The sequence below is a fragment of the Mytilus galloprovincialis genome, chromosome 12, assembly GCF_965363235.1.
Source record: "Mytilus galloprovincialis chromosome 12, xbMytGall1.hap1.1, whole genome shotgun sequence".
Taxonomy (NCBI): Eukaryota; Metazoa; Mollusca; class Bivalvia; order Mytilida; family Mytilidae; genus Mytilus; species Mytilus galloprovincialis.
The window spans coordinates 13,831,233-13,857,244 of record NC_134849.1 but is presented as its reverse complement, the minus strand read 5'-3'; the positions used below and the strand labels follow the sequence as shown (position 1 = coordinate 13,857,244).

Genomic DNA, 26,012 nt, shown 5'->3' with positions numbered 1-26,012 from the left:
AGTGAGGCTACCAGCAGAAATTCCCGTGGTCAATCACAAATCACCAGTTTCATTCACGGTCCAAATCCGTCTACACGTAGAAACCAACATCAAGATACTCCAGTCAAAACTTCAAACAGAAGTGGTTTAGAGAAGTCTCCAGTGACGCCCACAGAGAAACTACATGACGGTGCCAGTAACAACACAAGTAAAAAATCAAAAACAACAAAAATCTAGTTTAAGTTCTGGAGATATCATATATATTGAACATTGAAATTAACAATAAACTATTTCAACTTAGTTGATATCATTTTTTATCATATAAAATTTTTTTTAAAAAATGTCACTGTATATAACACTTTTCACTTTTTCTTTTCTCATTGCTGGTATATATTTAGAATGTAGTCCGCTGTATTCTAATTTTCTGATTTTGGCAAGTGATACCTATTACAGATTAAAAAGTAAAGAAACTGTAAAATACAAAACATTTAATTGGTATCAAACTACTTATTTTTTACAATCATTATTATCAAGCACACTGTTAAATGTTTCCAGTAAAGCTACATTGGAAAAAATCCAAATTTTATTAATCTGTTCATATTTCTTCATTCAAATTCAGTCAGAGAGGTCTTCTTATCCTAAAAATAAAAATAAATATCTTTTAACATGTATGTGTATAAATATTGTTCTGTTTTTTAAAATTGATTTGCATATGTATTTCAATATGAAACACATAAATAATTGTACTTGTATTTGTTTAACAAACATTGAGTGTGCTAAAATTAAGAGGCACATGTCAATGTCTGTTTTTGAAGTCACATGGATGACCAAAATAATGACCTATGGGGTATATGTAAAAGAAAACAATAGATTGTATCTATTTACGAATGTATATGTAACTTGTTATTGTATGTTTTTAATAGAAACAAATTGTGTTAACACTTTACTTGTGAATACATGTAAAATCATTCAAACGAAGTACGCATTTCATCCTTTTTGCAAAAGGATTGTAAATACAAATACAGGTAAAAAATTTACCCTGTTTATAAACATTATTTACAAAGATAACAATCATGACAATCATAACATTGTCAATAGTAAAAATTGTATAAACTATAAAATAAACAATTTAAGTTTCAAATGTAAAAGAAAAACCAATAACTTATGCTTATTCATAAGACAAATCGTAAATAAATGTCCTAGAACAGAGAAAAGTGATAAAAATAAAACAACTGAAAAGATGTCTATTTATAGTCTCGTGCCCTGTGAAGGTCAACTTCAGTGTGACCCAATTGTATCACTCAACGGGAATTTACCTATGTTAACTTTTAAAATACACAGAAGACCGTATTCAAAAAGACTACAAATAAATTAACTACTCACCAATCATGGTATTTAACAAACATCTTCATATCTGTACAGTTAATTGTAAAGGTCTGCAACAATCTGATAAAAGAAAAAGATTGATTGAATGGTCAAAATCCCAAAAATGTGACATTCTTCTAATGCAAGAAACACACTTTACAGATAATTTAATAAACAATTTAAATACTGAATTTGAAGGTAAACTTTTACTGAGTAATGGTTCTAGCAATTCAAGAGGTATTGCCATATGGCTGAATAAAATTTTAAACTTTAAAATAATTGATGACTATAAAGATAAAGAAGGAAGACTTTTACTTGTTAATATTGAAATAAATGATACTATAATAACAATAGTTAATATTTATGCACCAAACAATCCAAAAAGCAGAAATACTTTTTTCAAAACTGTCCATACATTAATAGAAGAAAAAAGTTTAGGTCAACTTATTTGAGGAGGAGATCATAGTGAAATTTTATCTCAAATTGATTCAAAAAGTAAAACTAAACAACAAAAAAATAGGAAAAAAGTTCACAATTTAAATAAACTTATAAAGTCCCTAAAACTCAATGATGTGTGGAGAACCAAAAATCCAAATAGAGTTCAATTTACATGGAGCAGAAAAGATAGGTCAGAGTCAACACGAATACATTATTTTTTAATAGCTCCAGAAGTATTCAAAAACTGTGTTTCATGTGACATTAGACCAATAGTATTACAATACACAGACCACAACTGTGTTTCTTTAAAAATAAATTTAAACAGAGGCCAAAAAGGAAAAGGATACTGGAAATTAAACAGCAGTGTACTTCAAAATGAAGACTATGCTGAAATAATTAGGAAAATAATTAAAAATTTTAAAAACAAAGCTAAAACAAGAACAGATCTTGACATACTGTGGGACAATTTCAAAATAGAAGTTAGAGACCAGACAATAAGCTATTGCAAAAGAAAAGCTAAGAATAAAAAAAACCTAATCAGCAAATTGGAAAAAAATTTAACAGAATTAAATAATATTATTGATACATGCAATAATAAAAACAACAATAATATATTAAAAGAAATAGATAATATAGAAAATGAAATAGGAAAACTCTATAACGAAAAAATAAAAGGGAATCAAGTAAGAGCAAGGGTAAAATGGGTTGAAGAAGGAGAGAAAAATTCTGCATATTTTCTAGGGATGGAAAAATCAAGACAGAGTAGAAAAACAATAACCCAATTATATGATGAAAAAGGTCAAATTACAAGAGATCAAGACAAAATATTAAAATTAGAAGCAAATTATTATAAAAATTTATATTCTACAAAAAACCCTGAAATAGAAGCAACTAAAAAGTATTTAGATTCTCTCAAGGAATATAAGAAATTAACTGATTGTGAAAGTAATTCTTGCGAAGGGGAAATAACTGTTGATGAATGTACTGATGCGATTTTTAAAATGAAACTTAATAAAGCACCTGGGCTTGACGGACTAAATGTGGAATTTTATAGAACATTCTGGGATGAACTTAAATCTTTTATAGTCTCCACTTTCAATTACTGCTATGAAAAAAGAGAACTATCTAACACTCAGAAAGTTGGCTTAATCTCTAATTTATAAAAAGAATGATCCCTTTTCTCTAGACAATTACAGACCTATTACTCTTTTAAACTATGATGCTAAATTACTTGCTTATGCCTTAGCACAAAGATTAAAACCCCTGCTACCAAAGATTATACATACTGATCAAAAAGGATATGTCAAAAATAGGTATATTGGTTTCAACATAAGACAAAATCAAGATGTCATAGACTATTCTGAAACTTTCAAAATTGATGGGGCAATTTTATTTCTTGATTTTACAAAAGCATTTGACTCACTAGAATGGGACTTCATGTTTGAGACTTTAAAAAAATTTGGATTTAAAGAAAATTTTATAAGGTGGGTTCAGACAATGTACTCTGATATTAAAGGATGCATTATTAATAATGGATGGGTTTCCTCCCGTTTTAGGGCATCTCGCGGGATCCGACAAGGATGTCCGTTATCATCCTTACTATTTGTTTTAGCTGTAGAAGTTATGGCGATAAAGATAAGGGAAAATAAAAACTTAAAAGGACTAGAAATAAAATTAGACGGTAAGAGTAACACCCTGAAAATCTGCCAATTAGCTGACGACACTACTCTATTTCTTCAATCAAAAAAAGATGTATCTCTAGCAATTAATTTAATAGAAACATTTGGTACTCTCTCAGGTTTGAAATTGAATAAAACAAAAACTGAAGGAATATGGATTGGTCGATTAAAACACAGTCGGGAAAAATATGAAAATATAAATTGGTGTACTACACCAATCAAAAGCCTCGGAAGTTACTTTGGTTATAATAAACAAGAATGTCAAAAACTTAACTTTGAAAAACAACTGTTAAAAAGTAAAAAAATAATATCTGATTGGAGTGAAAGAAATCTTACTATCATAGGAAAAATAGTTGTCATCCAATTTTTAGTTTTACCAAACCTAACATATGTTGCATCAAACACTATTATTCCTAAGGAAATGTTGCAAGACTTTAAAACTTTAATATACAATTTTATTTGGAAAGGCAAAAGAGATAGAATAAAAAGATCAACACTTTCAAATGATTTTCTGGAAGGTGGACTTAAAATGACAGACATTGATGCTTATATAAAATCACTACATATCAACTGGATTCTTAAATTAAATGAAAATAAAAATGACAACTGGACAATTATTCCCAAATTCTACTTCAACAAATTAGGGAAAAATCTTCTTGTATTTAAAATGAATTTAAAGAATATAAACGATATTGATAAAAATAAGTTACAATATTTACCGGACTTCTATAAACAACGAATTAAAGATTGGATAAGTGTAAAGGGAGGTAATACAAAATATCCTAAAAATTTTCTTGAAATTAGAAAACAAATTTTGTGGTGAAATGATAATATCCGGTTTAATGGAAAATGTTTAAACTTTGAAGATTGGATAAAAAGTGACATTATCAATATAAATGATGTAATTGATGAACAGGGCAATATCTCTGAAACTATCATTTTAACTAAACTAAAATATAAACAAAATTGGATAAGGCAAATATATATGTTAAAAAAAGCAATACCAACTGATTGGAAAACAATTCTTTGCACTGAAGATTCATTCAAAACTAAAGTTAAATTTATAAACGACTTAAAAATTATGCACAGGACAATTACTCCCTTGATGAGTACAAAAGAACTCTATAAAATATTCACACTGAAAAATAGTTGTGAAAAACCAAATGGTTTTATTATGTGGGAAAAAATATTTGGGAAGCACTTAAATTCTAAATTGAAAAATACTTGTGTTTTCATTTTTCAATATCTAACTGATAATAGATTGAAAATATTTAGATGGAAACTTATTCACTACATACTGCCAAGTAATGAACTTTTAAACAAGTGGAAAATTCCTGAAGACAACTTATGTAAGCATTGTGAAAAAAAGGAAGACTATGAACAATTTTTGTCAATTGCTCATATAATAATGACTTTCTAAAAATAATAATGACATTAATGAAATCCCTAGGTATTGAAAAAGATATTAAAAACCTAGAAAATTTAGTAACAGGGTACAAAATTGAAGATTTAGCATACTTTGATATTAATTACATATTAACTATTATATCCTTCTCAATATACAAATCACGTTTTGTCTCAGAAAAGAAGACAAAAAAAATTAAACATTTTAAACATTTTCCAGAAAGAAATTTCAGAAATTATTGAAATAAACAACTTTAATAACAAAAAAACTAATCAGATAATTCTAAAAACAAATAGATTCATTGCAAAGATTTAATTGAATCAGGACTAATCTTTTTACGAAGCACAAAATATTGTGAACAAAATTGATTATTGTACACAAGACAAATATGGTAATATTATAATCAAGTTCAACCATGCATGTTCAATGTTTGTAAGCATGTTCAGCCATGCATGAGTCACCACATGTAAATTATACTGCATTTTTTATATTTCAAAATGTGTATTTACAAAAGATAAAAAGAATTGTTATAGTATAAATGTATCCGTACGTTTATTAATTAATGTGGAAAAATAATGTATCATTTCGGATGTCTAGTGTTCCAACTTGTTACACTTAAATTATCTATTTGTGAATTACACACATACATTTCGATAAAAAAAGATCAATAGATAATTAAAGAAAACTTGAATAGTAAACTCACCATATATAATCGTTAAATCCAGTGGATAATATTTATATAATTTAGACGACACACATAAAAACTATACCCGATAACGCACATGCGAAAAACAACACTGTGCCCAATACTAATGGAAACACGAATCATACCGATAACGGAGTTGCTTCCGGAAAAAAAATACTATGAAAAAGAGAAAAAGAAGCAAAATGTAATGTATGTGTATAATCACAATAATTTATCAAATATATTTTGTGAAATATTTTATGTTATGAATACTAATATTATGAATAAATAATACCTTGCCAAATAGTGCTTCCCTTAACTATTAGGTAAGCTAACATGAGGGATACTAAGTTAAAGCTGTAAACTTAGTAAATTGTTACAGCAAATATGCAATAAAGATATTGTTACGTTGAAAAAAAAAATATATATATATTTCATTAACTTAAAACGCTTCTCAAATCTTCAACGATGCACATCATGTTGTTATTAATTCATGTATTATGACTGTAATGTGTTGCAATTCAAAATTGACATATTTGACCTAGATACGACAACCGTTCATGCTGGCTGTTCAATTCCTCCGTCTGAAAAATCACATTGCCAGTCGTTTGCTTGTTTACAATAAAAAACAAAAAAAGGGAGTTCCATGGAAGCGCATTTACAAACCCTCTACACTTATACACATTGAATATTGAGGCATAATGTTCGTGTTCTTTTAGCCCTCACTATCGCGCGGGCTAAAATAATCACAAATATAATGCCTATCCATGTTTAAACTACAATAATTTCTTAAGCAATATACCCAAATCTACATATTAACCATTACTTAAAGTCCATACTTTTTATCTTTCGAATATGTTTTGAAACAACATTTGTTAATTCATAAGGAACCCAATTTTTTACGTCTTCTACATTCTGCTGCAGCGTGGGAAAGAATGAATGACGTCACAGTTATCAACGTTAAAATAATCAACGTCACTCATATTAAATTAATTCAACCACGTGCAAAAAGCGGTACAACTCCCAAAACTTAAGCCAACTTTCCTACGATAACTGGGTTTATTCTTCATAGGAATAAATCTAAATATTTGTCTCATTGGCAATCATACCACATCCTCTATTTCTTTTATCTTCATGCTGTATCTTATATTTAACCAATGGTTTTTATTCTTTGACACAGATCAGTGTGCATAGTAATAGTTTGGTTGGAGTAATGATATTTTTGCATTTTCAAGCTTTCAAACTGAATTTTTGCGTGATATGCATGATTCAAACAGATACTTTGTTGATGTATAACCTTTTATTTCTTCCAACCCCTAGTATAATTTTTGAATGCTATATGGCTTGCCTGTTTTTCTCTTTGGGTTCTATGTTTAACTGTGTTCCACTGGACGACCATCTTGGGTTTTCGATTGGCAAATAATACTCAAATTTGAATATTGTATTCAAGATTTGATTAAATGTTTGAAATAAGTAAAAAAAACTTCGATAAATTTTAGTATATAGGAAGTCTATAAAAGGAAACACATGTCCGATACTAGAAAAATATTTCAAATTAAACTGAAGCTCAGAATTATGTTTCAAAGTGTTTTTTTTTTTTTATTGAAGTCAAACTAAAGTGTTCTAATCATCATAACTGACGCCTTGGCCTTGTGTCCGCTGAAATGAGACCAGTGTAGTCCCTTGCCGAAGCTCCTGTTAAGAGCACTATAGCAACATACTGTATTCCACCATGGTCCACAATTTTTTAAACAATTTCTTCCACTTCGATCACTATCCTTGTCTTTTGTTGAAAACACCTTTCCATTATGCTTGACCATATTATTCCCTACATGTATGAAAACTGTGTGATTGATAGTTTAAATTACTTTTGAATTAAATTAAGATAAACAGTGATTAAATTGACCATTTTAATTGTATTTCTTATTTCCCTGACAATAAATTAACTCGGAGTCGGTAGTTGAGAGCACCCTTTTCCCAATGATCGTCTACAAAACAGTTTCACAAATAGAATTACATGATAAAATGATTGTTTTTGTCTGTAGGGCTGGTCATCATTATGAATGTCATGAATTTCATGTGCTATTGATAGCAATGCTTTAACACGTTTTAAACTTTCAACGATTAAAGGTTTTAAAAGGGCACAAGCTACGAGATATAAAAATCCTAATGCACGATTTGGTTTTTTTTCAATCATTAATGAAGGTGAGTTAGTGAAATAATAATTCGCTTTTAGCAGCCAGTATGGTTCAATTTGATTGAATTGAGCTAAGAAACATTAATGATAAATTATGCACTTGCTAGTGAATAATTAGACCTCATTGAATCAGTATTTATGTGAACTTCACCCCTTAGCTAGAGATGGAGATTCTAATCATTCGGTCTTCAACATTTTACACATATTCAGTTTAAGGGTACTTTTTAATATAAAAAAACGGCAATAATTAGGACAGCTATATTTTACACAACAGTTTATTCGGAAATTTATATTTAAATAGAATGCATCGCTATATGAATAATGTCAATAAGTAGTAATTTTAACCTTAACAACAAATTGGAACAGTTGTTTGATCTTTAACAACAATATTTAGTATATAAATGCATGTCTTGAATTGGTAACACCATTGACCGGATTCTATCAAAGGATGACATAAAATTGTTATAATTGAAGGAACTCTTCATTTTTCCCATTGCATATGTCTGAATTTAGTTGCTATTCTACTATAGAATAGAGGGACACATTTAAATGTTTTAAACAATGACATCATTTTACCAAATATTCCCTCATCGAAAAATGCATGTTTTTTTAATGACCCATACATGTGAAAACAGACAATATTTAATAATAAGTCGAAATGATTGGGGAACAACTTTAATACCTTTATATTGTAAGAGCAATTAAGGTACGTTTGTCTTTTTCTCTAATTAAGGAGGTTCGCTACTCAGTGTCAAAAAACAAACTTCTCATGACACAAGTATATATTGATAAGGGATTATTAAAGGAACCAAAAGAGCAACAAAACAAATATAGGTCAATGTGCTTGTTTTTGAGATTTTAGCTAATGAAAATTTGCCGGGATAATGTTCTCTCTTGATTTCTCAAAGCTTTATCATTACCATGTTTAAGTGCTCGAAAACTATTAAAAAATAACAAGGATTTAATAAGACTTTTACAGATGGCTTATAATTGTACATGTAAAAGATTTCTAAAAAGAAAAATGGGTGTCAAACATGTCAAAGGGCAATTTCTTTTAAGGCATTCAAATGGATAAAACCAGAGGATTCCGAAAATCTGACAAAATTTCCAAAACGTGACAAGCGAACATCCTTAAGCACAGGAGGATTAAGCCCCATTTATTGCACCATCATAATTATAAGTCAAATCGAAACAGATAACAATGCGATTACATATGTATGGTCATTTATTTTATCTAAGATCCGCTTCAATTTTACTTAGTGACGCGTAGTTGTATTTAGCTAAACCTTCCGGATTGTAAGTCATTCAATGCTCTTCAACTTCGCATTTATTTGTAATTTAATTTTTTTTTAGATTCGAGCGTCACTGATTAGTCCTTTGTTAATGAAACACGTGTATTGCGTACACAGTTTTAAACCTTGCATCTGTGATCAGTTCTTTTATCTAGCATTTTAACAATTTAAAAGAACATCATAAGTAAAGACAACAGTAGTATACCGCTGTTGGGAGGTTCATAAATCGATTGAGAAAAACAAATCCAGCTTAAAAGCTAAAACTGAGGGAATCACATGAAATATAAAAGGAGAACAACGACACGACAGAAACACTAAAACGCAACACACACCTAATAGAACTATAAGATAACAATAGCCATTTTCCTATTTTTGTACAGAACATTTTTAGAAAAAAAAATGGTGGGTTGAACCTTGTTTTGTGGCTAACCAAACCTTTCGCTTTAAATGATTTGTGTCTTGACAAACAGAAGCAACCAAATGATAATTTGGTATCTATACTGCACTGAAAATATTAGCTAGAAGATATCCGAACTCTGAACATAATATAATATAATCTTTGAACTGTGGATCGTTTTTTGTTACTATTGAATAAACAATAGTTGTGTGTTGACACAGTTTATATTATGCTATTTTTCTATTTGTGTCCAAAATCAATTAACAATCAGAAGTGTACAGGACACCACACGTGACATATACAAATTGTATATTTATACCACTACGTCACTACCGACTCTTTCGAACTTTTAGTCAAAAGAATATCAACTGCTTTATATGAAGTATGAGGGATAACAATACGTTGCAGTTTCCTTAGACACGATTGACAATAATCCTATGGCCGTCTAATATAAGATTTTGAAGCTGCATTTTTCTGTAATCTTTTCAGTGTTTGACAAAGACAGTAAATGTAAAAGCATGTTATATACACGTTGAACTCCATATGCATATGCTCTTGTTACAAGCTTAAGTTGCTAGATAAGGAAATTCGAGAGGTTAAAAAAAAGAGCATGTAATCATAATTGATATGAGTAGAACATATCCAACTAAACTGTTTTTCTATCTATTAAAATTATCACAGTGAAAGGATATGTTAAAATGATTGAGAGATATATTATCATTACCTGCATTACCACTGTAATCCCCAACGGTCAATTTATACTTGGACGCTGCATCGCCTACTATAAACGTCTTATATACAGCATACTTTTTGTTATTGGACAGGTCCGTCAGATCGATTCTCAGTTCATATTTCTCGCTTGATGTAAGGCTGTGTATGTTTTTATTCCCTTAAATATATATGATGCATTAGTGTCCTTCTTAACTTTATAAACGACAATTTACGTTCTGACAAAGTTAGAACGTTGAATTAAATTACTTTCATTTATCAATTGTGGTTTTAAATGTGCTTTTTAGAAAAAGGCAACAACTAATATTATTTTTCCATTTCAAAATATTAAATGTAAAGAAAAGTAAAATATTCTAAGAAAAATGGTCACGACTTTCATCTGCATACTATGATGAAGCTTTTTGAACAATGGAGTTCTTACAGGATTACATTACCCGCCCTTTATCCTAATGTACGCTTTGTGTGTTTGATTTTTCTTATACTGTACTTACCTAACCAGTATTCTCCATTTTTATTACCAAATCCATTCTCATAGTCTTTCCACAATCGGTCGAAGTTTTCAGATCCATCGGATCGTCTCTGGATAACCTAGTATAAATGGCAACATGAATAAATATTTTGGGAAATGGTAAAAACAATCTTATAAATTATTTTAATAATACAAAATAATTTGCCGTTTAACTGTTTAAAATAGCAAACATTAAATTTTATAGAATTACTTTTAGAATAACTTGAATGCAGCACGTTTTGAACCGAACTTGATGAAAATATCAGAGTTTATCGGATTCGTTGGTTGTTGGCTTTTCAAATCACTTCAGTCTAAATAATGTGTGAACAATTATGAAAAACGACGATTATTCAACTTGTTTCGTCGTTTTAAAGACGTTTTACTTTCTGTAGAAAGATTAACAAAATGTGGACTTAATGACCCTTCTCTTTAAACTACTTGTTTATGTAGAGTATGACAACACATTGTTTTTTCCCTTAGGAATTGTAATCAAACTCGCTGCACCTTCCTTATTTTAGAATTCTTTTTAACAGTTTTAATTTCTCAGGTCATATATAATTTGAAAGCCTTCCCTTTGTAATATCGTTTAAAAGAAAATATTTGGCTTAAAAGTTTATTATGTGATTCCTACTTATATAATGTTTTTTTATGTTAATATAGAGAAGATGTTGTATGAGTACTAATGAGACAGCTCTCCATCCAAGTTACAATGTATAAAAAGTTAACATTTTCGAATCATAGCATGATATAAATTACATGGTTACAGACTATAGTAATACAAACGTTTAAATTTTCTCCTTTCCGAAATTAGATAAAGATACTGAAATTGGGGTAATGAATGGATGAACACTTCATGCATATTTTTTAAAAGGGTTATTATAAATGTAACCACCTTCATCATAAAAATAGAGCTAAAATATGTGTTATACACCAATCAATTAATCAATTAATCAATTTCATCAATGATCATGAACATTAACATTTGTTTTTGCAAAATTAAGAATGGGAATTGGGAATTTGTCAAAGAGACAACAACCCGTCCATAGAACAGACAACATCAGAAGGTCACTATTTTTTAAGATTTCACTGATCGTTTTACTTTTAAGTAGATAATTCAAGTCTTGCACTTTCCATGCCTTTGCAGCCAAATGTAAATGTGTATGGACATTTTGGTCAGTCGGTTTTAATATCATTATATTAAACTTACAGTCCAGCCTCCTCCATCTGTTGTCATGTCACAAAAAACTTTGACCTCAGATTTGCCTATCTGTATCTTGTATACACCAGACTGTACTTTCCATTTCTTCAATTCAGTACAATCCTTTGTTATTTTCTCTACACAGGTCTCTGAATCAATTATAGATAAAGAATAATCATTGTGTAGTGATTAAAACAATCATGCGCATATCTAGTTTCTGCCTGTCAAAGCTAATAGTTCAACTGAAACATTTAAGATCAAAACAATTTTGCCTTGGCTTATATTTCCTACATCAATTTGTGTTGTGGCATTCAGTCTTCTGACAAAATAATAATTATATGTTGGTACTAAATAAAAAAAAAGGAAATTCATATTTGACTTTACAAAATTCGATATTTTCATGAATTTTGAAATTGAAAGGTATATCATAGCTTTACTTTAGACAAATACCCTTCCGGAGCACCTGAGATCACCCCTAGTTTTTGGTGGGGTTCGTGTTGTTTATTCTTTAGTTTTCTATGTTGTGTCATGTTTACTATTGTTTTTCTGTTTGTCTTTTTTATTTTTAGCCATGGCGTTGTCAGTTTGTTTTAGATTTATGAGTTTGACTGTCCCTTTGATATCTTTCGTCCCTCTTTTACTTTAGACAAATACAAAACTTGCCTTTTACGTCAAGTTTCAACAATCCCGGTAGTCTATCAACTTGCTTTTCACCATGCGATTCTGAAAAATATATATGCTTTTTTAATTCATCAACGTCAACTTTCAGCATTCTGCCAACGTATAAATCGTTTAAAGTGGATTAATGTATAGTTGAGTCAGGATTCGATCTCAAGTCAGTTGTACGTTGTAATGACAACGTTTATTGGTTCTAAAAATTATCTAGGAAAGTTTTAGTCTTTATACAAAAATGATGAAAAAAAGCCATTTAAAACCGAAATATACTACTTATCGTAAAATACTTTAGCTGGATTCAAAATAAAACTCATTTAGGTTCCGGTATTTTTTCTGGACCTATTTTCAAAACTTAAATTTGTAAAAATGCATTTTAAATGTCATCAAAAACAAATAATATATAAATAAAATGTGTTTCGGTTGTTCGTCTGAACATGCTTGTTCGTTATTTATGCCTTTCAATCTAGAACTATGCATTTACAGAATGAAGATACCTCTGAGAATCCACTTAAGATCGTTCTTTAATTGGCCAGTCAGTTTTATAATATCCTTGTACACTGCCATATCTAAAAGAAAAAGCATAATGTTAAGTATGACCATGAAACATATTAGACTCTCAAAATTAAAAATAAGTTATGAGGACATTTATTTGACATTAGAGATAAAGAAATGTTGCTCATTACTGCTTACAATTCGTTAAAAGTTACATTCAAATATTAATATGTGTTCCCCTAGTTATATCTTTGTTCTTATACTTACTGTTGACAATCGTTTGTGTGTCCTTTTTAATGTCCTTTGCAGATTTGTAATGATTTTCCGGTAAACATATTCCTACAATTGTAAAATATATACACATATTTATAGCTGACTATGTGATATGGGCTTTGTTCATTGTTAAAGGCCGTACGCTGAACTTAAATTGTTAATTTCTGTGTCATTTGGTCTCTTGTGGAGAGTTGTCTCATTGGCAATCATACCATATCATCTTATCTGTTTATACATATTGCATTTTAAGAAAGTGCTCCCATGAAAAGTTTCTATTAAGAGTAGTTTTATTCACTGTTAAAGATAACAATGCATTGCTTTTTGAAAAACAAATAAAACAAGTGCAGTCCCATCCCATTTTTACAATATGCAAATAGATACAATATCTAATAACTTTAGTTGTTTAATAAAAACTTTTACAGACACAACGATTTTTCACAAATAGATGAGTGTAATTATACAAATATTGGTTAGTAATTGGAAAAGAGGGACAAAAGCTACCAGAGGGAGAGTCAAACTCATAGATTGAAAATAAACTGACAACACCATGGCTAAACATAAAAAAACAAACAAACAAATACTAGTACAGGAGACAAAGCATAGAAAACTAAAGACTAAGCAAAAACTGGGGGTGATTTTAGGTGCTCTCTAAGGGTAAGCAGATCCTTTTTTTTAACAATAAATAAATATTCTTTATTCTTCAAATTGCTTGTTACAACTTTACTTCATTGTCTAAGCTTCAATAAAGTATCCATGTGAAATACTCTCTGAGTATCCAGGAAAATACACAGAATATAATAAGATATAAACATTATTTTTTTCCATCAATTAAATCAATCTTTTTAAATTAATATTTCTCCACTCTCGACAGTTACATTTTATTTATTTAAAAAGCTCGGCAAGCCTCGCGCTGTAAATAATAAAATTTAACTGTCTAGAGTGGAGAAATATCGTAATACACTTGTTGCAGTGTAGGAATCTATATTTATCTGGTTAAAAATAGTTATATTGTAGAAAAGTCAAGCACTGTAGACATGATCAATGATGGTAGAGTATACAGTTCAAACAAAATCAGCTAAATTATAGAAAATTAGTATATAAAATCAATCATTCAAATCTACCTTGTAATTCGTGAAGAATATCGTCTACTCGTGAATCCTCCTCGCTTGATTTTCGAACATTTCTCACTTCTAAAGAAGAAAATCAAAAGTTGGCTTTTAGACTATATGACCGAAATTAGGATAACAAGTGAAACAAGTTCATGTTATGTTGCGATGTGGATTTGACACAAATAATATTAAAAACAAATAAATGGTAATCTTAAGAAATGGTTTTATATAACTTAAATATGGATTCAAACAATTTACATTTTCCTTTCAATACATCTTTATAGAATTGTATGTGTTACTTCTGGATCATTTGCAGTTTTATAATGACTTTAGAAAAAGTCAAGTATTGTAGATTATTAACCTTAAACATAATCAGATAAATTGAAAAAAATAATACATTGTATTTAACCAATTTCTCTGACTAAAGTAGCTCGTTGATTATCGTTTACGAATTCACTTCTTATTAATTCTCTAATACAGAAAAATAATAAAATAAATTCTACCTTGTATTTCGTGAAGGATATTGTGCACTGTTGAATCCTCCTCGGATGATTTTCGAATATTTCTCTTTTCTTAAAATAAAAGAAAAAGAAACATTTTGCTTAAAATTTAACTGTTTCGGTTTTTATACATCTTTTGCTTTCAAATATTTAGCTCTCAGCGTTTTTTGTGGAGGTAATTCAAGAATAAGCGCTTCGGACATATGACAATTGTTATGAGTTTTTTTTCAGTTTTTAACAAATATTTCTAATAGAGGGAAATATTGATCTAAACGAAATGTTTAATATTGAAATATAAAATATCTGTAGAAAAAGTTGATATTTTATTCATAGATTTTAACATTTCCTTTTTCATATCGGCCCTTGTGTCAACCCGAAGCAACTTTATAAACTCAAGGCACAAGCTATGATCAAATATTGATCGAGAGATAATACCGGAATCTATTTAGAGAGGAAAATAATAAATTATTTGTCACTTACTAACCAAATACTCTTTTTTTTTAAGGGTAACATTTGAATGTTCCTCTGGCACAATACACAAAAATATTTCTTCCACTTAGATATATTTAGGATTATCAAATTCCACCATGATTATATATTATATTCCTTAAATAAATAAAAAGTGATAGATAAGCGATTCACACAAATTTTGGGAAATTTAATTTGTCATATGTTATTAAAAAATATCATCCTCATGTACAAAAAGTACTTATAACAATATCAGTTCAAGACTTCCACTTAAAAAAAGAACTAATTGCAAATTTTCTTATTCATCACAATCGATAGTTCAAGTATTTTAATCTTATAATAATCACACTGAACGAAACCCAACTGATATACAGGCATTACAAGACATTACTGCTCTAGAGGGTGCATGCATTTTCATTAAAGTAAACATATTGGCATTTTAATGCGATACATTTTTTTAATGTTTTTTTCTCATATTTATCATATTTAATACAAAAAAAAACCTTCTAGTATATAAAATATACCAATACCAAATAACGGTTTAAAGTCAAAATTTAATCCTGGTATCTATGACGAGTCTTTTTTTTTTTTTTTTTTTTTTTGGTTCCATGCAAATGACAAAATAACTGCATTCATATATTTTAGCATCTTTATCCTTATATAATTCAAATTTTATATAAAAAATGATTCCAAGGGAATCAAACTGGTCATAAATAACGATTCACTAATCATGATGCTATATGGACGTTTTGAAACAACATGAACAATGCAATCAAATTGTATATAAATTAGAAGATGTGGTATCAGTGCTAGTGAGACAACTTTTCATCCAAGTCAGAACGTGTAAATGGTAAAAAATAATATATCAAATAACGGTTTTAATATATTTGTAACATTCAGAAACATGTCCATCCCCCAAACGTGTTTATATGACTTTACTGCACTGCAAAAATATATCTAGTTGCTAAAAGGCACCAAAACGTTCCCTTTTAAGGTAACACGATACCGAATGACGTTACGCCATGAGTTATCGTTCCTGACGTTATCGAATAACGTTCATACATATAAGCCAATGCACCGTGTTTTGTGTGACATTTTTAACGGTAACTTTCCCTAGATGCAGAGTGCCGAGAGTTTTGACGCAATACGTAGCGGTTATTTGACATAGATTGTTTTATCGTTTTCCGGCAATCATTCTGCTCATTGTTAATCTGTAAAAAGTATTACTTTACTTTTTAAATATTCTGTTTCTTTGATATTTAAGCATCTGCACGCTTTATCTATATATGTTCTTATGCATAACAGACACAGTTTTATCACTTTATTTTTATGCTTGTATAGATATAGGAAGATGTGGTGTGAGTGCCAATGAGACAACTCTCCATCCAAATAACAATTTATAAAAGTAAACCTTGGTTTATTTTTGCAATAAGTACTTATTCATGATTCACGGCGTATCCCCATGAAATTTTGTTTTGAAAGTAGAAATCTAATTTATAGAAGCTTGAATGATGTGTGAAAAAAAACCGGGGAATTTTACAACTATAAAATTCGTTTTAAAATGGTCATAAAAAAAAACAGCTCGGACAAAATTGAAATTTATTTGGATGAGAATACGGATATAATTAGGGGGAAAAGCACAATACAAGCAGACGTTGAAAATCATACAAAAAATAGTTTGTTTGTATGGAATGTAAAAAAGTAGTTATTTGGTCTGTACAGAGTAAATTCGATATAGTTTTGGAAATATTTTAAAATACAGTGCCAGTTTTGTAATCGTATAAACCAGGTCTACTCAGGACGGAAAGTAACATCGGAATGAAGCATTAGAAAGTTAACGAAGGCTGAGAAATACATGGGCACTTGATTCGGCAGAAATAAAATAACAAAATTAAGGTTCTGTTACAGTCTGAATAAAGCCAGGCCCGAGTATCCACTTGCGTCTACAAACGCAAGTTGATAGTTGGGGTTGGCTGTAGTCAGACCGATTTCGTGTTCCCTGATTCCGTTATAATTCTTTTCTTGAAATTTACATGCAAACGACTGACTTTTTATTATTCAAACGGCGAGAGACTGTAAAAAAGCTAGATCTTGAAATCATTTAGATTTTATATTCGTGTTAATTTACGCTTGCATGGGTATTCGGTGGTTTTTTTTAGTTTTGAGTTGGAAATAATGGACATGTACAAGTTGGGAGACAAAACGACTGAAAGAAAATTAACAAAGTTATCTTTTAGGGCTCTGAGGGCAATATTGCTCGCATACTAGGCTTTGGAAAAGGCCCGGAATGTTTCTTTCTTAAAATTAGTTTTTAGAACAAGTATACAAGTATATATATACATGTATCGCGTCAGTTAAAATTTTCCCGACCATCATCGCGGATGCCCTGCCTCTATTGCAAAACCTACCTATTGTTTTTATTGTTAACTTGTTCTCGTCCTGAACATGCATGAAATATTTTCCACTGGACGTTAAGCAACCAATAATCAAAGCAATCAATCCTACAATCTACACCCGTCACTTAGAACTTTAGTTGTTAAAATTTAAATCTTTGCCTCTAATTTTTTCAAAAAAATCGACAAAGTTTAAACGCAGACCGCGAGGAAGATTAAAATTGAACAGTTACGCAAAACTTAGTATCTACGTTACCGCTTGCTCATTATTAGTACAAATTAAAAAACAAATGTGTACATGTACATGTTATTTGTACAAAAGTTGGCTGATAGAATGATAAAGAGAGATATGTGATATGCAATTTATAAGATAGCAACAGCTGGGCATTAATTAAACGACATCAACACCAAAGACATCAAGAAAATCGTGACTATAATGCTAATTGGAATAGTATCTTTACACTTCTTATTTGTAGTTTTAGTAAACGTTGAAAAATTTTGAGTATGTGTAGTATAATTGTCACAGTGACATTTCAGTCTCTTGGTAAATATTAGTTTAAGTCTTAAAACTTTTGCTCTTCTCTAGAAAATTCAAACCATAATGAAATATAAGGAGATGCGGTAACATTTCCAATTAATCAACTTTCCACCAAAGACAAATTACGGAAATGCTAGCCTTCTTACATTGCTATTACATTTCAGATCTCCAAATTACCATTCCATTATATGAACTGCATATTCAAAAATACTTATAGAGCACGTATCATCATATTGTTAAACATTTTTCCATTCGACCGTTAATTCCACACTTAGTATATATAGGGTTAATTCGGCTAATTATTTAGGACTACAGTCGTTTTGCTTCAACTTTAAAACTATGTACCTGGTGTTACTACTCATATTATAGGTGCGCATATCGTCTGGCTTTTCTTTTTTGTTTCATGACAGGTTGCTGGATTAGGCATTTTGATAAAATACAAAGGCACACAGAGTACAGACTCCGGCTTACATCCTATACCGGTTGAATTTCAAGCTGGAACTTTTAAATTTCGCAGTTGTTTTACTTATATAAAGAATGCATATATGATCTCAAGATTTGTTGTCAATAATTTTTTACAAATGACAGAATGTTGAAATTTGTGAAATTTTGCATACAGTTTGCTAACCCGAATAATTCAGTCCCTCCCCGTAATCGATCTCTCCTACTTACTTAATGTAGTAAGCGAAATATAACGACTGAATTATTCGGGTTAACAGTTTGCAAGGTTTGTCCGACTTGCTGAGCAAAAAAGTAACACATTTACACCACGCAGAGTGTATGTACCAAATCAAGAATATGACAGCTGTTTATCATTCTTTTGATGTTTTTCAGCTTTTGATTTCGTCATTTTATAAGGGTATTTTTCGTTTTGAATTTTTCTTGGAGTTTTGTTATTTTATTTTTTGGAATGTGTTTTAACAGGATCATTATTTTTCCTCATAATTTTCACAAATAACAGAATGTTTAACCTTTTTTGACCTGTGCATGAAATGTGTCTTTTATCATGTCAAGTTATAAACAACTGTTTTCAAAATTGTATTGTATCGCCCGAACATGCATGAACTATTTGCCACTGAACGTTAAACAACCATCAAACCGAGCAATTAAAAAACTGTTAAATGAATCAGATTTAAAAAAAATAATTATATTTCTGTATCACGGGATGCAGTGATGATACCACCATTGTCTAATATGGAGTTAAAAATCAGTAGTTCAGATGAATCTCACGTTAAATGTTTCATTTAATTTTCACGTAAACTTAACAAAAATCTAAAGGTAATTTTTATGGTTTTAATCAAATTTTAGAACAAAGATATTATTTAAATAATTTTATTTCAAATATTTACGTGAATTTAATTTGTACAAAATTCCGGTGATTTATGCATGAACTATTATCAGAAGATTCACATGGAAGCTGTTCACGCAAGTTTCAAGTATATGCTCGTTTGATGTGAAAATCAGACGATATTAATATTAATTCATATGAGTGAAATTCCATGTGCAGGACGAAATAAAATTATATCTGATTCAGTAGAATTTTATATTGCATTACAAGACACATTTTTTTTCTCCATTTCTCTGAGAAGGAATAACGTTATATTCCGTACACCATAACGTCACACGTTTTTGGCCAAATTCTAGGCCTATCGATCAACTTTGAAGCTATTTATTTCAAAAATAAGGATGGTGACATATGAGTTTCTATACGTGTATGGATTCACTATGCAATCCTGGATATTATGTTAGTTTTTTGTTTTTCTTCGTATATAAGAAAATAGCCATCCATCCGAAAATCTAAAAAGGTAAGCCGAAAAAAAGGCATTTCCCCTATATACCTAAGTAAATTTGTCGCCAAAATTGACGTCTTCCTATGAAAATTACAAAAAAACAAAAATGGTGACCCCCATTTTTTATTACATATTCCGATGTTACTCGATTCAAAGTACACGTATACCAAAAATTTTGGAAATCGGGAGATATGCCATTCGGTATCGTGTTACCTTAAGAACGTTCAATTGCGTGCATTTATTGAAAACATCCACATGTGTATTCAATCCCCAAATTGTGTCCAATTGAAGCCTTAACGTCCCCTTTTTGTGAACGTTCAATTTTGACCGAATTTAAAACAACCAAACGGGGCTCTACCTACTGAATTTATTAATGATATGTGTCGTCCATAACATGTTTGAAATGTTTGCACTGGACTTTAAGCATCAACAATCAATCAATCTTTTGTCCTTAATATGCATAAAATAATTGCCACAAAAAGTTAAGCAAGCAACAATCGGTTAACCCATTATTTTCTGCTAGTTGATTATTTAAATTCATAAACTTCAAATTGAAAAAAAGAATATGCCTATGTTCTTCATAACTAAATAGCTAGTTTTTGTTATATATCTCACTACAAACCAGTAAAAGTGTGAAATGACATATATCTGTACTCGACAGTACTGATTTTTCCTCGACCAGTCTGAATTGGTCTGAAATTTACTTCTTAATACTCGACTGTAGTCTGAGCAATACTTAATAGTCTGAACTTGTACTTAACCATTTTAAACCCGACTAAACAATGCTCGGCCTAGTCTGAACCATACTCGGTCTAGTCTGAACCATACTTGACCAAGTCGTAACAAACCTAGGCTTATTTTTGTATCTATACATTGTATTTAATCAATTTAGGAACTGGAAACTTGAACAGTTTCAAATTATAAATGTATTCATTATGGCATTAAACCAAACTTTTACAATAAACAGAATATTACTTCAACACCATATGTATCAACAGTTACACATATATATATATATATATATAATATTTCAAATAAACATAAAACAAACTGATCAAATTATCTCAAAACTGAATTGTGACTAATATTTTCAATGTTTTTCAAAAATTTTGAATCTTTCAGATAAAGTTTGTGGTTGTTGTACAATTTTAATCATTTAAACTAAAGCCTAGTATAGCTTTTATAGGGTGTCAGTTGAGGAAAGTCAATAATGCAGTGAATTTTTGTTTTTTTAATAAAATACATATACATGTAAAATAGTATTTAAAGTTACTTTATCAATTTTAAAAATGACACCTTTGTTTTGTAAAACCATGAATGGAGAACCGGTGCTTTGCTTTTGCGACGTTTTTTTTCAAAAAAAAATCTTTCATTTGCGCCACAAACCATATTTCATTTGTGCCAATATTACAGGTAAATACAAGTAGATAGTATAAAACAAACTTTTACTAATAAAGTTTGCATAATTAAACATATTCCTCCGAATCAGTCATCATATAACTTATATATGTGGTCATCACAAATTACAAACTTATCTTCTTTTTGTCTCTGTTTGTTTTGATAAAGCACAGTTTTGTTATAAAACATAAAAGAAAGCACTAAATAAACTGGAGTAAAATTATGAGACAGTTCTAAGCACGATACACTATAGCAAAGCTGTAAGTCTGTTCTGTCACAAATCACAAATTACAGACTTGATAACCTCTGCGTTGTCTCTGAATTGACCATGTATAGCTTGACAGCTCGTGCAAACATGTGAACACTACACATAATTTTAAACCCATTGTGACTTAGATTTGTATCAGAAAAAAGTATGAACTCCCTCAAATTTAATTATCCAGGGGGAACACTGTAGAACAAACATTTTAGAGCAATGAATATTTAACTTTTCTGTTATATATTACCTGCTTTACCTATAAAATGGCGCAATTAAAGTTTAATTTTTTGGCGCAAACGAAATATAACCTCGTGGCGCAAATAAAAGATTGGATTTTTTTCAAAATTTGCGCAAATGCAATGCGTCCAGCATGAATGTATATAATCATTATAATCAAACTTCCATAACAATACTTGAAAACTTTAAAAAAAGGAAAAACGTTGCAGTAATTTAAAAAAAAATGTTTCATTATAATTCTAATATATTTTGTCAAAATTAAAGACATGGCATACAATAAACACTTAAGAAAGTTTAATTACAGTCGTACTCTACTATTCATAAACTCGTGTATAACTTATCTAGTGAATTCAAAAGGCCTTACGATTTAAGGTGTACAGGATGTTGCAATTTTGGATGAATGTTATTTAGAATTTAATACTCTCTGATCAGGTGTGATCTGTTATATGAGATAGCCCCAAACAGGAGGTATTAATTCATAAACTAATCAGACGAACAATTTTATTAATTTTATTAATTTATTTATTATTTTTATTTTATTTTTTCAATGTGATATACATCACATGTTAAATATCTCAAATTATAATAAAAGATATATTTCTAATATAAGGTTGGACAAATTAAGTGATATTGTTGGCTGTTGCTACATCTACCTCAGTTAAAAAGAGATAATTATATCACTATAGTATGTAACCATGAAACCTATGTATTATTTTTTTTAGATTTTTGGAAAATTAAGATTAAAATTAAAATTAAAAAAAATATGCCAAACAAGAAGCACCTTAATAAGGTTTTATTATCCTCAGGATAAGTGTAGTTTTTAGGTAAAAGAAAATCTTTTATTTAACTAAGCTCTTAAACTTTAAGATTAATTAAACTAAATTATAATATAAGATATTCTGATTTAACCTTCTCTGAGATAAATCTGAGAATCATATAAGGATGTGAAAATCGTAATACATCTTTGTTCTATTGTGGCTGTTGTCATGTCAGTTAAAAAGAAATTTATTTTAACAGTTAAAATTTTTAAAAAAACCTAGAGGTTATTCGGTCAAGTATAGTTCAGACAGGTCGAGTACTGTTCAGACCTTTGGTCGAGTATTGTTCAGACCTTTGGTCGAATATTGGTAAGACTGAACAAAATAGGTCCAGTACAGGTCGGGAACGAGTTAATAGATATAGAAAGATGTTTCAGACTGGTCAAGTAATACTTCATGCTATTTTCAATGTCAAAGAGAAGGATCAAGTACAAATCAGTACAGTCGAGTACGGTTAAGGGTAATGTCAAGTACAATTCAGACTGGTCCAGTAAAAATCAGTACAGTCGAGTACGGATATAGGCCATTTCAGACTGTTACTGATATGTAGTGACTTATTTCAGTATGCTTTTTTCTGACGTTTATTCCTTAATTTGTCCAAATTTAGAAGAAATTTACTCTTTTTTAATTGTTCGCTTCCAGACAAAAATTTGCCGACATGTTATCCGTAACTTTCGCGTGCATGACCTTTCTCGTAAAAAACGTGTGGTCGTAATACGCAAATGTGAAGGGGAAACCCATCGTGGCAGAGAGAGTCAACAAACGTATTCATCTCTCCGTCATCGAAATAAACTATATCTTATTGTACATATTATACACGTGGTTTACCCAATCCATGTTTTTGTTGATCGTTTACAAATGCTGCAATCGGTAAATCTCGGCTCCAAAACACGACAATTAATTACCTGTCATATGTTCACATCAACACTGACCGACTGAAATATTTTTTTGATGATTATACGATATGGATGCGTAAAAATGATAAAATTGTTCACAGAAGACTAAGTTTAGGATATGTGATTTCACCGGTCACTCGTTTCATATGACTTTAACAATAATACAAACCGGGACAGTTAAAAAGATGATGCACATTTAAAATAATTTAAATTCACATCTTGTACTTAGTAACGCATATTGTTTTAAACATATTATAACATATCCTGTTAACCAATACATGTATTTCTAACGATTGTGTATACGTAGTCACTAATCAAAACAATCAAACAATCATTTTAAATTAATCGACGTTATAAAAACAACTCATTTTAAAGACATATGACGCAGACCCAATTTGACAACTTCATTCTATCAAACCATAAAGATTAAATCATTAATTGCTTAGATAATTACATGTAGCTATTTAACAGTAAAGTAACAAAAATACCGAACTCTTTCGGTAAATTCTAAATAGAAAGTTCCAAAGCAAATAGCAAAATAAAAAGCACAAACACATCAAACGAATGTCTTATGCCTGACTATGTGCATTTTTTTTTGTGCAAATGATTGCGTTTTTTGTTACAATGACCTTAATTTTGAATTTCTGATGACGAATTCAAGGTAAAAGTGTTGAATGACAAGGGAAAACATCCGAGAAGTACGAAAAATAGGAACACGACGAAAGACGTTAGACCTCTATAATTCGTTTGCCAAAGTATTCCGCAAACAATGACTTTTTTCTTTTGTTGCCAAATGTACAATGGCAACAACCAGCAGAAAGCCCTGAGCGCCAAATCTATTCTGTATCAACCACCGACCAAGTTCGAGTCGGCGATCATTCAAGTTTACGTCAAACAGTTCCGCCAAAGGTTTGAAGTACCTAAAACGTAATTAAAGTAAATAAAAGAATTTACGAGAACTTGTGAAATTCTTTAAAAGATTTAAAATAATCACAAACTTTATAAACATTATGGTTTCTTTTTGATAACTGTACATGTTTGAATCGAAATATTAATATACATCTCACCTCCGTTTTCTTCAATTATGGAACAATAAACTGTTGATATCAAGACACAAAGTAATATCCAATGCATTATTCTGATTTCGATTGTTTCTGAATGAATACCATAAAATGCAATGTGAATCTTTACCGTTTCCTTTCGTGCAAACTCTCATTAATATAGCATGACTTTTTCAACGTACCATGTGTCACATTGGACATTTGATACTTTTGATACTTTTGATAAGGCAAAATTGGATAAATGATATCTTATACATCAACAATGTGGATTACGTTTCTGTAACAGAAATTGTTTGTTTAATAAATATATTTCTAAAAAATTGTGCTGGCATAAACCAATAACTTTACGTTCTTTCTATATGATTCATGACACACAGGCATACAACCATATTGCAGCATTTTAATGTTTTGTTTAGCCATCAATGCGCCATTTTTAAAGTCAGTTTAGTACAAATAAAAACATGTAATTAAATAGTAATTATAGTGATTAAGATAATAATCAGCTGATGAGCGGTACGCTGAAAAGAATCACACATGCTCAAGAATAATATACCACGTAAAGTTAACAATTATTTGTTGTAACATAACTCATTTCAATAGTAAAAAAAATTACAAAACATTGTCCAATTTAAGACAAAAGTAAACGGACAGTTCGAAATTCTGAAGCGTAGGACAAATCAAACACTTTTGGATTATTGACATTATATTCTTTAAATTTTATAAATGAGATACCAAAAGAAAGAAGAAGGATTAATCTTTCAAATTGTGATATTTCATTATGACATAATTATTACATAATTAATTGTTATGTAATTACTTGCTGTATTGTGATTTCTATACTTGAAAGAATCTAACTTCTTTGCACTTCATAGCATCCCAAAATATTTTTTATATTCTTGCACAACACAGTTTGACCTCCAAAACAGTGTCCAAAATAGTTTGGGATACTATGAAAAACAAAGACGCTAAATTGAGTGAACATCACAATATAACAACTAGTTACATAACAATTAATTATGTAATAATTATGTCATAATGAAATCTTCACAATTTGAAAGATAAATCTTTCTCCTTTCTATTGACACCTCATTATAAAATATAAAGAAGGATGAAATGAAATACATCAGTTTAAAGTTGTCTGATTGGTAGTGAAAAAATCTTTGTACTGTGCTACCTTAAGTTTATATAAAACAGCTAACAAACTTTTATAGACGATAATTAATATGGTTTACA

General features: G+C 29.8%; 1 protein-coding gene and 1 long non-coding RNA gene across 4 annotated transcripts; both read right to left on the bottom strand.

Moving 5' to 3' along the window:
- Positions 1–452: 452 nt before the first annotated feature.
- LOC143055039 (uncharacterized) lies at positions 453–5,965 on the bottom strand. 2 transcript variants are annotated; one of them, XR_012971922.1, is made up of 3 exons: positions 5,570–5,965; positions 1,363–1,425; positions 453–617 (listed from the first exon to the last, which is right to left on the bottom strand). It is a non-coding gene; the product is annotated as an uncharacterized LOC143055039 (long non-coding RNA). The 2 variants fall into 2 exon arrangements; XR_012971921.1 differs by lacking the exon at positions 5,570–5,965 and having other exon boundaries at positions 1,363–2,248.
- Positions 5,966–6,970: 1,005 nt separating this feature from the next.
- Positions 6,971–24,897, bottom strand: LOC143055093 (fibrinogen-like protein A). Of its 2 annotated transcripts, XM_076228240.1 has the most exons (10): positions 24,786–24,896; positions 14,925–14,993; positions 14,434–14,502; positions 13,307–13,378; positions 13,042–13,113; positions 12,536–12,595; positions 11,882–12,021; positions 10,658–10,754; positions 10,162–10,326; positions 7,000–7,379 (listed from the first exon to the last, which is right to left on the bottom strand). In XM_076228240.1, the coding sequence occupies exons 1-10, from the start codon at positions 24,850–24,852 to the stop codon at positions 7,165–7,167; spliced, it is 1,026 nt and encodes a 341-aa protein (XP_076084355.1). In that variant the 5' UTR covers positions 24,853–24,896; the 3' UTR covers positions 7,000–7,164. The 2 variants fall into 2 exon arrangements, with proteins under 2 accessions (XP_076084357.1, XP_076084355.1); XM_076228242.1 differs by lacking the exon at positions 14,925–14,993 and having other exon boundaries at positions 6,971–7,379; positions 24,786–24,897.
- Positions 24,898–26,012: the final 1,115 nt, after the last annotated feature.